The following is a 17,367-nucleotide window of genomic DNA, read 5'->3' on the forward strand; positions in this document are numbered from 1 at the left end:
ATGTTCTCAGATATGATTTGATTGTGTGATAAGGTGATGTGTTTAAACATGTTCTCGGATATGATTTGATTATGTGATGAGGTGACGTGTTTAAACATGTTCTCAGATATGATTTGATTGTGTGATGAGGTGAGGTGTTTAAACATGTTCTCAGATAGGATTTGATTGTGTGATGAGGTGACGTGTTTAAACATGTTCTCAGATATGATTTCATCGTGTAATGAGGTGAGGCGTTTAAACAGAGATATTTATGTCGGGTTGGTTTAGAATAGCTTAATATCCCCCGTGTTAATGTATCGTGTTCTAACTTTATCTTTTTATAGTTGGATATTTTTTTTTTTTATTTTTACTCCGTCCATCATTCCGTTGCCAACTTTGTTAAATAGACTTTTTTATCGATATTTAGGTCCGTGTTTGTAATCTTTATATGATCTTTTGTAATTTATCTGTTCCTGTGAAATCTTTATCTGTTCCCGTGTAATCTTTATCTGTTCCTGTGAAATCTTTATCTGTTCCCGTGTAATCTTTATCTGTTCCTGTGAAATCTTTATCTATTCCCGTGAAATCTTTATCTGTTCCCGTGAAATATGTATCTGTTCCCGTGTAATCTTTATCTGTTCCCGTGAAATCTTTATCTGTTCCCGCGAAATCTTTATCTCTTCCCATGAAATCTTTATCTGTTTCCGTGTAATCTTTATCTGTTCCCGTGTAATCTTTATCTATTCCCGTGTAATCTTTATCTGTTCCCGTGTAATCTTTATCTGTTCCCGTGAAACCTTAGCTGTTCCCGTGAAATCTTTATCTGTTCCCGTGTAATGTTCATGTGTTCATACTGTGGGTATAGTATATTGACACATTGACAAAGGGGTTAATTGTCCCTTAATAATTACTGTAAAGTTTTGTTTGGTATATTTAACAATATCTATGTATGGATGTGGGAGAGCGATACCTACTTTGGATAATCTTGTTCTCGGATATGATTGGATTGTGTGATGAGGTGACGTGTTTAAACATGTTCTCGGATATGATTTGATTGTGTGATGAGGTGAAGTGTTTAAACATGTTCTCAGATAGGATTTGATTATGTGATGAGGTGAGGTGTTTAAACATGTTCTCAGATAGGATTTGATTGTGTGATGAGGTAAGGTGTTTAAATATATTCTCGGATATGATTTCATCGTGTAATAAGGTGAGACGTTTAAACAGAGATATTTATGTCGGGTTGGTTTAGAATAGCTTAATATCCCCCGTGTTAATGTATCGTGTTATAACTTTATCTATTTATAGTTGGATATTTAAAAAAATTTTTTACTCCGTCCATCATTCCGTTGCCAACTTTGTTAAATAGACTTTTTTATCGATATTTACGTCCGTGTTTGTAATCTTTATGTGATCCTTTGTAATTTATCTGTTCCCGTGAAATCTTTATATGTTCCCGTGAAATCTTTATCTGTTCCTATGTAGTCTTTATCTGTACCCGTGAAATCTGTATCTGTTCCCGTGAAATCTTTATCTGTTCCCGTGAAATCTTTATCTGTTCCCGTGTAATCTTTATCTGTTTCCGTGAAATCTTTATCTGTTCCTGTGTAATCTTTATCTGTTCCCGTGAAACTTTATCTGTTCCCGTGAAATCTTTATCTGTTCCCGTGTAATCTTTATTTGCTCCCTGTAATCTTTATCTGTTCCCGTGTAATCTTCATTTGTTCCCTGTAATCTTTATTTGTTCCCTGTAATCTTTATCTGTCCCTGTGAAATCTTTATCTGTTCCCGTGTAATCTTTATTTGTTCCCTGTAATATTTATCTGTTCCCGTGAAATCTTTATCTGTTCCCTGTAATCTTTATCTGTTCCAGTGAAATCTTTATCTGTTCCCGTGAAATCTTTATTTGTTCCCTGTAATCTTTATCTGTCCCCGTGAAATCTTTATCTGTTCCCTGTAATCTTTATCTGTTCCCATGAAATCTTTATCTGTTCCCGTGAAATCTTTGTTCCCTGTAATCTTTATCTGTCCCCGTGAAATCTTTATCTGTTTCCGTGTAATCTTTATCTGTTTCCGTGAAATCTTTATATGTTCCCGTGAAACTTTATTTGTTCCCGTGAAATCTTTATCTGTTCCCGTGTAATCTTAATCTGTTCCCGTGAAACTTAATCTGCTTCCGTGAAACTTTATTTGTTTCCTTGTAATCTTTATCTGTTCCCATGTAATCTTTATCTGTTCCCGTGAAATCTTTATTGTTCCCGTGTAATCTTTATCTGTTCCCGTGAAATCTTTATTGTTCCCTTGTAATCTTTATCTGTTCCCGAGTAATCTTTATCTGTTCTTAGACTGTCTTTACAATTATTTTTTCGTGAAACGCAGAATTTGATTCATCCAGATGTTCATACCACTTCTAACCAACTTAGTTTTAAAATAGAGTACTGTGTTATCACACCGAAAGCCTTTAGGTTCCAACAGTACATTGTATTAGCGAAAATACTGCTTCTGTTTTCGACTGTTTTTATAAGATTCTATTTGAGTGCTGACATGTTTCATTGGTTATTTAATCAATACTAACAGACGAGTATTGCTTGGTTCCTAGTGTTAAAGTAAATCGCTTTCAGGTCTCTTTATGCAAAAGGTATAGTTGTTTAAAATTACCAAATGTGCTGATTATCGCCTAGGCAGAAGACAGATTACGAGTACCCCAATCATCGACTTTATATAAACTCTTGTATCTATATTATTTATCAACTGGCAATGATCATTATTGGCCCTTTAATAGATTAAATTGTCTGATTAAATCATATATGTCTATGATCTGGTAAAGGTGTAAGAACACGATTACGTAACATCTATAAAAGAAAAGAAAAACCGGGGAACGGGGATCAATGGTACTTAAATTACTAAAATAGATTTAAAATGATAATGTGTATATAAAGGCCTGTATACGTGCCCAATTTTTAACATAATTTAGATTACATTTATACAACAGGTAGAATTTAGTGACACACATGTCAACACATTAAGAAACATCGTGTGCATCCTGTAGTACATATACGTGTATATAATTTAACACAATCGTCCAGTCGGTCTCTTCAATATCTACCGGGTAAGGTGGGAAGATGCTGCTCCACTGAATTAGGTACGCAGTTTAAATTTTACGACAATTATCTGAACGTCTTTTAATCACAGTGACGGATTAAAATGTATCTATCTGGTCAGAATTATACAAAATAGTCTGTGATGTCACGTTATGTATGTTTATTTTCTGCTGGCCCCTTTATGACTTAAAACTTTACCTTCGATCTCGGCTATGTGATCTGTTTTGTTATACATACAGGGTAAAACTAAGTATTTGTAGATTATAACTATGCTTGTATCTGTAAAATAAATCTAATATAAACACTCACGTTAACATAGCCCGGAAGTGAAAGGAGCGTAACATTGTACGTGTGTTGTAAGTATTGCTAGTGGTCATTAGGTAAATAGGAGATGGGGAGTTATTTTTCTTGTTTATGATTTCATTTCGAATATGAATTTGTACATATATGCACACCTATAAGCACAATTAGCGCTTTGTAAGGTAACAGTAAAGTGCCATATGCACTGTGAACGTTTTGTAAGGTAGAGTATAGTGCCATATGTACTGTGAACGTTTTGTAAGGTACAGTATAGTGCCATATGTACTGTGAACGTTTTGTAAGATACAGTAAAGTGTCATATTAACTGTGAACGTTTTGTAAGATACAGTAAAGTGCCATATGTACTGTGAACGTTTTGTAAGGTAGAGTATAGTGCCATATGTACTGTGAACGTTTTGTAAGATACAGTAAAGTGCCATATGTACTGTGAACGTTTTGTAAGATACAGTAAAGTGTCATATTAACTGTGAACGTTTTGTAAGGTAACAGTAAAGTGTCATATGTACTGTGAACGTTTTGTAAGGTACAGTATAGTGCCATATGTACTGTGAACGTTTTGTAAGATACAGTAAAGTGCCATATGTACTGTGAACGTTTTGTAAGATACAGTAAAGTGTCATATTAACTGTGAACGTTTTGTAAGGTAACAGTAAAGTGTCATATGTACTGTGAACGTTTTGTAAGGTAACAGTATAGTGTCATATGTACTGTGAACGTTTTGTAAGGTAACAGTAGTGTCATATGTACTGTGAACGTTTTGTAAGGTAACAGTATAGTGTCATATGTACTGTGAACGTTTTGTAAGGTACAGTAAAGTGTCATATGTACTGTGAACGTTTTGTAAGGTACAAGTTAAGTGTCATATGTACTGTGAACGTTTTGTAAGGTACAATTTAAGTGTCATATGTACTGTGAACGTTTTGTAAGATACAAGCTAACTGTCATATGTACTGTGAACGCTTTGTAAGGTACAAGTTAAGCTTGTTATAAAGTTGAATTTAATTAATTGAATAATAAATATATTAATTAAAGTAAGATTAATGTCTGCTTAATTGAATCGTTCAAACATCCAACATGTTAAGGTGGAAGTGTTGTTAAAATAAAAACACCAACAAATGTGTTCAGTATGTTCTGTTTAATGGATGATGTTAACAAGGTTGAATAACGATGAGGATACACTAAGCTTAGAAAAGTGTACAAACTTGCATATAGTTCTACTCCATAACCGTATAAACACACTGTACTAATCTCGCACCCCTATACTACAACAACGTGGAGGTGTCCCTACACAGCAGTCACGGAGCAACGCACTGGTACGAGCACGTGCATCACGTACTCAATGTGACAATGTGAACCTTATGCGTTAAAGTCTGACAACATGATGTTTAGAGTTACATTAACGTCAACACGTGTTTTTGTTTTGTTTTTCGTTATATTTTCGTAAACGCCAAAAGATATTTTCGTTAGTTATCCAATGAAAATTTAACCTTATTGTGCATTACTTACAGTAAATAACAACACACTGTTTACCATGATGTTACGTTGAGTTTGAGTCGAAAATAGTCATATCTGAAATACTATTTGTTAAGATGAGTTTTTAAAAGATGTCGACATTTCACGCTACCCGGTATTTGACTAAGACAAAGTTAATGTTGTCCTGCGGTTTTTTATACACATTGCGTAACAATAAAACACCAGGCAATACCAAAACATCAAAATTGGAGCAAGAACAAGAGCCGTAGTACTGACTAGATCGGCACCAAAGAGTTATCACTCCATAACTCTCCTGGCCACCGGAACATCTCGTGTATCTTCATAAAAAAATCACTGATGACCACCGGAACATCTGTGCATCTTTATAAAAAAATCACTGATGACCATCGGAACATCTCGTGCATCTTCATAAAAAAAATCACTGATGACAACCGGAACATCTCGTGCATCTTCATAAAAATTTCTAAACGGGCCGAGGATAGTTAAAGGCTCTATATATTTATTTATTTCAAAATAAATTTGTCAAATTACTGTTTACACTAAAAGTTGTTAGCTAATAACATAAGATTTGATAAGTTGTAACAAATGGTTGGCGTGAACAGATAACGAAGATGTTCCGGTAGCCTTGATTATAGAGCGAAACATCAAAGTGTAAATTTCGTAATTCAAAAAATACACATAAACAATATATATGTTCTATATCTGCATATGGTCTGTGTCGGGTACGCTCGATAAAGTATATAATTATATGAATGTGTAATAAAATGATAACTAAAACTAGAAAAAGTAGTAAAAATTAAGAAAAATGTGATTTTAAATAAAAGTTTAAATTAACTACTGTAGCATGTACCTTATTTTTCCTTAAATCATTTACAGATAATACGGGTGGAGATGGTCTAGTTCAATTGTAACTTTACTATTTGTAGCCATAAAAATTATATCAAGATATTAATTAATGAACTAGATGACAGTACCAACACCACAGACCTCGCGAACACATCAATCGCTGGTCGGTATCTAAATTAAGTCTAACAAGACTTCATCATCCAAACACGTGACCTACACTAGTGGAATACGTAGACCCTACAGGGTTATGAACACATTATCAAAGCATGGCACATAGACCCGCTCACCACTTAAAGCAAAGACAAAAAATGAATACTATCTCTAATTAACTCTTCATACTTTTTCGAGACAAATTGTTACAAAATAATTTTTGCATCATGATTCAAAAGAAGTTGTGAACATCTGTGTCTATTCTACGCTTGTTACTGGAATTTTAGCTTGTAGAGATCATGTTATAACCAGCAATGTAGATGGTCTTTATTTCGTCACAAAATGTTCACTGTTATTCGCATAGCTGGTTTGCTAAAACTTTTCTTTTAATGAATAATACAAATTTTACTATTCCAAAACATACCAATATAAATATGTGTGAAAATCTTACCTCACATAGTTAATCGTCAGTACACAGGGGCATCTATTTTCTTACATATATAGGTATTTCTGGCTATTTTTAATATAAAACAAGACATGCCCATGTGGTCAGTATCAACGTTTGTAACACATTATAATTTCTGACCAAAAAATACAAGAAAACGTGATATTGCTCAATGTTACTTTTAAAGAACAGAGCTGTTCCACTTTGCAGTATACAATCGAAATAATATACACAAAATTAAAAATATCTATAAAATCGCACTTAAACAATAAAATGAAATAAATGTTGTATATACCATATAGTTTGATTTCATTTTTGGTGGGAGAGTAAGATATAAGATACATATACATGTATATATATATATATGGAAACCAAGCAATATTACGCTGAAAAGTGAAAACACCTTTTTCCTAAAATAATCCTGTTGATTTTCAATTAGATTTTGATAGATTTTTGTGTATGTATATGTTGATTGACTAATATAGATCACAGCGTCAAGGGCCAGTCGTACAATCCGGCCCAGGAATGTAACAAATATGCGGGTAAAATCAAAGCTGTTTGGCCTCTCCTAATACTTCATCTCGTAGGAATTCAGAACGATCGAGAAATATATAAAATCGCAAATGATTTGAATCACATACAGATCCAACAAAATAAGGCTAGAACACGGGTATTTAATACCCAGTATTAGACATCGGTACTACAGTCATAATACACAAAACCTATAGGAATACAGTAAACTATCGCTTACAGCCTCCGCCTTAATATACATAATGTAAATACTGAACAAAGTACGTAACACCAGATAGAGTAGAACCTAGACAATGAACGACTGGACATGTCACCATCTGTCACCATCTAACGTCAGACACATGTCACCATCCGTCACCATGTAACGTCAGACACATGTCTACATCTAACGTCAGACACATGTCACCATCCGTCACCACCTAACGTCAGACACATGTCACCATCCGTCACCATCTAACGTCAGACACATGTCACCATCCGTCACCACCTAACGTCAGACACATGTCTACATCTAACGTCAGACACATGTCTACATCTAACGTCAGACATGTCTACATCTAACGTCAGACACATGTCACCATCCGTCACCATCTAACGTCAGACACATGTCTACATCTAACGTCAGACACATGTCTACATCTAACGTCAGACACATGTCACCATCCGTCACCATCTAACGTCAGACACATGTCACCATCCGTCACCATCTAACGTCAGACACATGTCTACATCTAACGTCAGACACATGTCACCATCCGTCACCACCTAACGTCAGACACATGTCACCATCCGTCACCATCTAACGTCAGACACATGTCTACATCTAACGTCAGACACATGTCACCATCCGTCACCATCTAACGTCAGACACATGTCTACATCTAACGTCAGACACATGTCACCATCCGTCACCATCTAACGTCAGACACATGTCTACATCTAACGTCAGACACATGTCTACATCTAACGTCAGACACATGTCTACATCTAACGTCAGACACATGTCTACATCTAACGTCAGACACATGTCACCATCCGTCACCATCTAACGTCAGACACATGTCACCATCCGCCACCATCTAACGTCAGACACATGTCACCATCCGTCACCATGTAACGTCAGACACATGTCTACATCTAACGTCAGACACATGTCTACATCTAACGTCAGACACATGTCTACATCTAACGTCAGACACATGTCACCATCCGTCACCATCTAACGTCAGACACATGTCACCATCCGTCACCACCTAACGTCAGACACATGTCTACATCTAACGTCAGACACATGTCTACATCTAACGTCAGACACATGTCTACATCTAACGTCAGACACATGTCACCATCCGTCACCATCTAACGTCAGACACATGTCACCACCTAACGTCAGACACATGTCACCATCCGTCACCATCTAACGTCAGACACATGTCTACATCTAACGTCAGACACATGTCACCATCCGTCACCATCTAACGTCAGACACATGTCACCACCTAACGTCAGACACATGTCACCATCCGTCACCATCTAACGTCAGACACATGTCACCACCTAACGTCAGACACATGTCACCATCCGTCACCATCTAACGTCAGACACATGTCACCACCTAACGTCAGACACATGTCACCATCCGTCACCATCTAACGTCAGACACATGTCTACATCTAACGTCAGACACATGTCTACATCTAACGTCAGACACGTCAATCTAAGAAGGTAATTTAGGACCGAATATGTCACCATCCAACGCCAGAAGTAATTTGGTTATAACTTTGATTAGAATATTAAGGTATGCCCATCTCTAAATGCACAAGCGAGTAAAAACTACAAAAATGTTTTTAAAAAATCCAAAAAAAATCGCACAAATTGATTCAAAACTTGTCAATCTCTCCTTTTTTGAGTTAAAATTTGATACTGAATAGAAACTGATTTTGTCAAGTAATCTCAGTGGCAGGCTAAAGTGATAGATTTCAACAGTTATAGTTCATACCTTAGCAAAGAAATTATCTGTCATCAATGACACTTTGTAAAGTATTTGGAGAAACAAGCGAATCTGTCCTTGCAGGAAAAGTAATTATGCAGTAAATATCTTGCTGTAATAATTGGGAACCTCTAAGTCAGAAAACATGAGCCTCTTACTTGGTAAAGCTAGCGCAAAGAGTCTTTGGAATAAGTAACAAAAGCATGGCACAAATATAATATGTGTTATATGTAGTTACTAGAAAACATAATATCATGTCATCTCATAATTGCTGAAAATAAGTATAAAAAAATATGATATTACTAATTTCGTAATACATGTACCTAAAAATAACTGGTAATTAACTTATTGCAAAGTTTAAGAATATTGGCCGAATAATGGAAAGAAATCAGCCTTCCAAAAATACAATTGTAAATAATTAATGGTTTACTTGTCTCAGTGCGATGGTTATAGGTGATGGAGACAGGCCCACCTGGGGTTAAACTAGGGCAGACCACTTACCAAAATAGTCACTAGGTCAATATCTTCTCCCTAGGAATTAAAATCATTAGTTTGAAGTCAAACTAAAAGTACTTCATTATATATATCTTCGTAAACATAAAGACTGAAATCAGGCAACTGAACATACAATGGTGATAGGGAACACAATACTTGTCATGCCTGCATGACATTTAGCTGTAGGTGATGTTGATCAGGGGTTACCACGGAAACAGTGTCTTCTGGAGGCTTTCCATGATATGGCCAAAATGGATATCAACACTAACTGCCTGAAATAAATATTGATCTAAAGAGGCTTGCCAGATAAACCTGTAAACACGGAAATCCAGGGCATCAACTGGTGGACATGACGACACATACTACCCCTAAGCTAGACAGAAAATGTATCCTCAACGTTGTCATTCATCACGTCATTGTTGTAGTAGATTGCCATATAAGATATGATGCAAATTTTAACAAGCAGCAGGCACCTAAAGCTTTAATTTACTAGCTAGTCAGCAACAGTCTTTTAAGTTTCCAAGGATCAGTATCAGACAGTTTTGAATACATTTGAATGTCTCTGTTTGAGGTCCGAGCTATTGGTGATACTGACCTTATGAAATTTGATACTTTGGGTCCAGAACTTGGAAAAATTTTAATGAGGAAATATAAATTCAAGTAATTTATGTAAATTGGTCTAGTCTTATTTAATATATTGCATCTTGGTTTACTTTCTCAACTGTGAGCACCTGAATTACAAATAGTTAATACTTGTTATCTCAAATTCTGATAACTCAATAACCCTGCTTAACTGGAAATTAACATTCAGTTCTGACAGTAAAAATCATATGTAAAATACAAAGGTTACCTCAAATACTTAGGATATCTCAAATACTCAGGATATCTCAAACACCCAGGATATCTCAAATACTCAGGATATCTCAAATACTCAGGATATCTGAAATACCCAGGATATCTCAAATACTCAGGATATCTGAAATACCCAGGATATCTCGAATACTCAGGATATCTCAAATACCCAGGATATCACAAATACTCAGGATATCTGAAATACTCTAGATATTTCAAATACTCAGGATATCTCAAACACCCAGGATATCTCAAATACTCAGGATATCTCAAATACTCAGGATATCTGAAATACCCAAGATATCTCAAATACTCAGGATATCTCAAATACCCAGGATATTTTAAATACCCAGGATATCTCAAATACTCAGGATATCTCAAATACTCCGGATATCTCAAATTCTCAGGATATTTTAAATACTCAGGATATCTCAAATACTCAGTATATCTCAAATAATCCGGATATCTCAAATACTCAGGATATCTCAAATACTCAGGATATCTCAAATAATCCGGATATCTCAAACACTCAAGGATATCTCAAATACTCAGGATATCTCAAATACCCAGGATATCTCAAAGTTTGTCCATGAGCCCAATAACTTGGGAGATAATGAGGTTCGACTGTAATCTGTTCAGAAAATATCATTTCAATGTGCATCTTAATAATAAAAAAATCATTATATTCTACATCAACATAAAATGAAAAATCATTACATCAAATTAATATATTGCTAAATATAAAATAACTTCTCATTCAAATCAAAATTTTCAATTTCATTACCATAATTTAGCAATGAGCATGTTTGATGCTATGAATTCGAAGTCATCAATGTGAGCTGACTTAGAAGGTGGAGCAGGATAATGGCTATTTATCAAATGTACATCAATATAGGTTTACATAATGGTTCTCTACACTACACATTGCATATACAGTTAAAATATACAAATCAAAATATACAAACAAAATTTTAAAGTATTTTTTAGAATACTAAATATAGCTATTATATATAATTTAAGTACAACAACATTTCAGGTTCACCTTGCAAGCCCTTCCATACAAACACGCACTCTTATACAAATCCTTACACACATTCTATTTGAAAAGATGATGCCAGCAAATGACAATCTTGCACAAAATTCATATAAAAATAATCACTGTACTATTATGTTGCTAGTTTTACAGATATACATCATTTAAGTAATTATTTCAGTCCAACTTTCACCAATTGTAAAATCAATAAGTTCAATTTATCTGTAGTGATAATAAAGGGTATTTTCATGACAATCACAAAATTATGTTAGATTTTACTGTACACTGAAATGTAGTCTTATCAGAATATTAATTTCAAGTGATAATTTACAAGTTGAAACAGCGAAACACTGCTTTTTAAGGTAATACAGATTTCTCAAATATCCAGATATTGGAATTTGAGATTTTAATACTGTACAAAGCTTGATATAAAATGTGAAACAATGACCTTGTTGCTCAGGTCAAAAGTGACCCATGTCAGTCTGATCTCAAGTCATTGATCCTGGCCCAGTTGTTCAAAAGGTGATTAGCTTAATCACTTGATTAGTGAAAATCTCATTTCTACTTTACTTCAAAACCGCTGTGTGTATTCCTTAAAATGGACAGGTAGGAAGGACTGATGAGTGTTACATTTATATAGTTTCATAAAGTTTTGTCACGTCAGTTTTTTAAAAACATGATTTATCAGGTTTTTTAAATTGTTGTTAAATTGTGATTAGCCTAATTATCTTTTGAACAAGTGGGCCCTGGGGTAAAGGTTGGCTAACCCAATCTAATTATATAGGTCAAACAAGGTTGGCAGATCCAAAGGCAAACTTGAAGTTCAAATTGGCTGGACATAATCATAGATCAATGTTGGCTGATCCCAACCAGAGCACAGGCCTAGGTCTGCAGACTCTAACAAGACTTCTGGTCAAGTTTGCTGACCATAATCAGACGTCAGATCAAGGTTGGGTGATCAACACCACAGGTCAAGGTTGGCTGATCCCAGTGGGACGTCAGGTCAAGGTTGGCTGATCTCAATCAGACCTCAGGTCAAGGTTGGATGATCTCAATCAGACCTCAGGTCAAGGTTGCATGATCTCAATCAGACCTCAGGTCAAGGTTGGATGACCCCAACTTGACAAGACTAGAGTTCTCCATCTCAGAACAGACATTAATTATCAGACAAAAATTTATCAGAGAAAAATACCAGATCTGACCAGACCAAAATCAGTCAAAAATGAGCTATACAGATTTTTTTGGGAATGATTCCTATCATTATAAATTAACAATAAAAAATTAGAAAAAAAAAACAACACAAGAACGTGTAGCCGCCTAATGATCTAAACGTACTTCATTGTACAGCAGCCACGATACCCTAATAATCACTCACAGAAGTGGACTATCACAATAACATACTACTGGATACTGCTACCATAGGACTATGTAAAGATTGTAAATACGTAAAACATGTGGAATAATGAAAACTAGCAAAAATGTGGTCATTTCCTCTGTTAGCTGACAATTCCCAGCATTCTAACACATCAAAGGTAACATGCTACCCCACACATTGATTTGAACTTCATGATCAGTTCTTTACAAACAGGCCTTAGTAGTCCTGATCTTAGCACATCTGTCAACTTTCCAAATCAATGCTAACATCCAAATTATAAGTTACAGGTGCTTTTGAGAACTCTTTTGAAAGTGAGATTATCGTTAGAAAGGTAGCATACATCCTTAACTGTCTTGTAACAGTTTACCTAGCCCTATGTAGACATTTCCACCGCCAATGTTATTGGCAGTACCCCATCACACCATCTACTGGACTGTTGATACTTTTCATTGCTAGATGTAGTCGAGGTAATGATTTAATTTGGTCTTGACAGTTCCTGTGTCATAGAAAGCACACAATGTTACTCATCACCGATCGTGATCAGTCACCGTTCGCAGCATGCTAAACACTTTACTGTTTGTGTGTGTCACATGCATCAACTTATCAGATTTCTATTGACTTTGAATGACACATCGCTGACCACCATTCATGATTTGCAGTCACACCAATGATTGTGTTTCAATATGCTTCAAGTCACACATCACTGATCACGTCTCCATTTGCTTCAAGTCACACATCACTGACCACGTCTCCATTTGCTGCAAATCACACATCACTGATCATGTCTCCATTTGCTGCAAGTCACACATCACTGATCATGTCTCCATTTAATTTGCTGCAAGTCACACATCACTGAACAACTCTCTATTTGCTGCGAGTCACACATCACTGATCACTGTCAAGTCTCCATTCTCACAGTTGTGGCAGATAATTAAATATTTTAAGCTTATCACAAGTTTTTACATTGAATACTAGACTACACCTTTTATCACCATTTCATATCCTTTATTATCCATTTTTGAGAAGCACTACCATCACAAGCTCCTGAAACAGAAGAAAGTTCTGGCTACAATACACATTACATTGTACAACTTTTAAAAATAACAACATTGTTATGTCATTCCCAATTTAATTGTATTTGCACCAGATTCTTAGCGACACCAAACGGTGTCGGATAATTCCACGTTTTCATATAGTAGTGCGCTCTGGCCCTACACCAGACATGGTGTCAGGGCAAGAGGAAACTCGGCCTATGGCTAGACATTGTGGGTGAGTAATGGAGAGGGGAAATGGCTTGACATAGTAGCGGAGCCAAAGTCTCAAATCAATTATGTTGTATACACATTACTGATTTACCTAGCATTTACTCTGTTTTTAAATATATCAAAATTTACCACTGAATCACAAATCGATAGTTTAGACACTGTGGGTGAGGATTTATATGAGAACATACAGCTTGACAGCTCCTAGACACTAAGGGTGGGTATTGGAGAGGGGAGACAGCTTCACAGCACCAAAACACTGTGGGTGGGTATTGGAGAGGGGAGACAGCTTCACAGCACCAAAACACTGTGGGTAGGTATTGGAGAGGGCAGATGGATTGATAGAGCCTAGTATATACAAAGTGGGCAGGTATTGGAGAGGGCAGATAGGACCTAGACACAGTGGGCAGGTACTGGAAAGGGCAGATAGGATCTAGACACAGTGGGTAGGTACTGGAGAGGGAAGATAAGACCTAGACAATGTGGGTGGGTATTGGAGAGGGCAGATAGGACCTAGACACAGTGGGCAGGTACTGGAGAGGGGAGATATGACCTAGACACAGTGGGCAGGTATACTGGAAAGGGCAGATAGGATCTAGACAATGTGGGTGGGTACTGGAGAGGGAAGATAAGACCTAGACAATGTGGGTGGGTATTGGAGAGGGCAGATAGGACCTTGACACAGTGGGCAGGTACTGGAGAGGGGAGATAGGACCTGGACAATGTGGGTGGGTATTGGAGAGGGCAGATGGATAGACAGGACCTAGACATTGTGGGTGGGTATTGGAGAGGGGAGATGGATAGACAGAACACAGACATCGTGGGCAAGTTTTGGAGAGGGGAGATGGATAGACAGGACCTAAACATTGTGGGCAAGTTTTGGAGAGGGCAGATGGATAGACAGGACCTAGACATTGTGGGAAAGTTTTAGAGAGGGGAGATGGATAGACAGGACACAGACATTGTGGGCAAGGTTTGGAGAGGGGAGATGGATAGACAGGACACAGACATTGTGTGCAAGTTTTAGAGGGGAGATGGATAGACAGGACCTAGACATTTTGGGCAAGTTTTAGAGAGGGGAGATGGATAGACAGGACCTAGACATTGTGGGCAAGTTTTGGAGAGGGGAGATGGATAGACAGGACCTAGACATTGTGGGCACGTTTTGGAGAGGGGAGATGGATAGACAGGACACAGACATTGTGTGCAAGTTTTAGAGAGGGGAGATGGATAGACAGGACCTAGACATTGTGGGCAAGTTTTAGAGAGGGGAGATGGATAGACAGGACCTAGACATTGTGGGCACGTTTTGGAGAGGGGAGATGGATAGACAGGACACAGACATTGTGTGCAAGTTTTAGAGAGGGGAGATGGATAGACAGGACCTAGACATTGTGGGCAAGTTTTGGAGAGGGGAGATGGATAGACAGGACCTAGACATTGTGGGCAAGTTTTGGAGAGGGGAGATGGATAGACAGGACCTAGACATTGTGGGCAAGTTTTGGAGAGGGGAGATGGATAGACAGGACCTAGACATTGTGGGCAAGGTTTGGAGAGGGGAGATGGATAGACAGGACCTAGACATTGTGGGCAAGTTTTGGAGAGGGGAGATGGATAGACAGGTCACAGACATTGTGGGCAAGTTTTGGAGAGGGGAGATGGATAGACAGGACCTAGACATTGTGGACAAGTTTTAGAGAGGGGAGATGGATAGACAGGACACAGACATTGTGGGCAAGGTTTGGAGAGGGGTGATGGATAGACAGGACACAGACATTGTGGGCAAGTTTTGGAGAGGGGAGATGGATAGACAGGACACAGACATTGTGGGCAAGTTTTGGAGAGGGGAGATGGATAGACAGGACACAGACATTGTGGGCAAGGTTTGGAGAGGGGAGATGGATAGACAGGACCTAGACATTGTGGGCAAGTTTTGGAGAGGGGAGATGGATAGACAGGACACAGACATTGTGGGCAAGGTTTGGAGAGGGGAGATGGATAGACAGGACCTAGACATTGTGGGCAAGGTTTGGAGAGGGGAGATGGATAGACAGGACCTAGACATTGTGGGCAAGTTTTGGAGAGGGCAGATGGATAGACAGGACCTAGACATTGTGGGCAAGTTTTAGAGAGGGGAGATGGATAGACAGGACACAGACATTGTGTGCAAGTTTTAGAGGGGAGATGGATAGACAGGACACAGACATTGTGGGCAAGTTTTAGAGGGGAGATGGATAGAAAGGACCTAGACATTGTGGGAAAGTTTTGGAGAGGGGAGATGGATAGACAGGTCCTAGACATTGTGGGCAAATTTTAGAGAGGGGAGATGGATAGACAGGACACAGACATTGTGGGCAAGTTTTGGAGAGGGCAGATGGATGGACAGGACCTAGACATTGTGGGCAAATTTTAGAGAGGGGAGATGGATAGACAGGACACAGACATTGTGGGCAAGTTTTGGAGAGGACAGATGGATAGACAGGACACAGACATTGTGGGCAAGTTTTGGAGAGGGCAGATGGATAGACAGGCCACAGACATTGTGGGCAAGTTTTAGAGAGGGCAGATGGATAGACAGGACACAGACATTGTGGGCAAGTTTTGGAGAGGGCAGATGGATAGACAGGACACAGACATTGTGGGCAAGTTTTAGAGAGGGGAGATGGATAGACAGGACACAGACATTGTGGGAAAGTTTTAGAGAGGGGAGATGGATAGACAGGACACAGACATTGTGGGCAAGTTTTGGAGAGGGGAGATGGATAGACAGGACCTAGACATTGTGGGAAAGTTTTGGAGAGGGCAGATGGATTGACAGGACCTAGACATTGTGGGCAAATTTTAGAGAGGGGAGATGGATAGACAGGACCTAGACATTGTGGGCAAGTTTTGGAGAGGGGAAATGGATAGACAGGACACAGATATTGTGGGCAAGGTTTGGAGAGGGGAGATGGATAGACAGGACCTAGACATTGTGGGAAAGTTTTGAAGAGGGGAGATGGATAGACAGGACACAGACATTGTGGGAAAGTTTTGAAGAGGGGAGATGGATAGACAGGACACAGACATTGTGGGAAAGTTTTGAAGAGGGGAGATGGATAGACACACCTAGATACTATGGATAAGTATTGGACATGTAGAGGAAGGCTGGGGATAGAATCTTACCAATTGTTGGTGCCTCCCTATCTGACGGCTTGGCAGCACCTAGACATTGTTTGCTATTAATGTGTCGCAGCTCCAATGTCTGTAAAACAAACAAACATGATTTACAACACCTAACAAATAGCATCAGATCTGATAGAGATAACAATACTTGTGTCACATAAAATACTCTCATAATCTTCTAGTTACATTATGCTCGAGTTTCATTAATAATCCTACCCAATAATAAATAACCCTACCTTAAGGGTACAACAATTATAAAACATCCCCTGTATATACTTCAGTCCCCTATTTGAGATTTGGAATGACCATTTTGATCACACTTATTAAA

The 17,367-nt window shown here is 37.8% G+C and overlaps 1 protein-coding gene across 13 annotated transcripts in view; it reads right to left on the reverse strand.

Moving 5' to 3' along the window:
• Positions 1-4,521: 4,521 nt before the first annotated feature.
• The window catches only part of LOC117343504 (polypeptide N-acetylgalactosaminyltransferase 13-like), a 43,981-nt gene continuing 31,135 nt past the window's right edge, over positions 4,522-17,367 (reverse strand). For 2 of the 13 annotated variants that reach the window (XM_033905877.1, XM_033905878.1), the window contains exons 13-14: positions 17,040-17,118; positions 4,522-13,656 (exon numbers count right to left, since the gene is read on the reverse strand). In XM_033905877.1, coding sequence (XP_033761768.1) covers positions 13,601-13,656; positions 17,040-17,118 — 135 coding nt within the window. In that variant the 3' untranslated portion in view covers positions 4,522-13,600. The remainder of the gene's footprint in view (positions 13,657-17,039; positions 17,119-17,367) is intronic. The other 11 variants (XR_004536024.1, XR_004536022.1, XR_004536023.1 and 8 more) reach the window with 11 other exon arrangements.

The sequence above is a fragment of the Pecten maximus genome, chromosome 15 (assembly GCF_902652985.1).
Source record: "Pecten maximus chromosome 15, xPecMax1.1, whole genome shotgun sequence".
Taxonomy (NCBI): Eukaryota; Metazoa; Mollusca; class Bivalvia; order Pectinida; family Pectinidae; genus Pecten; species Pecten maximus.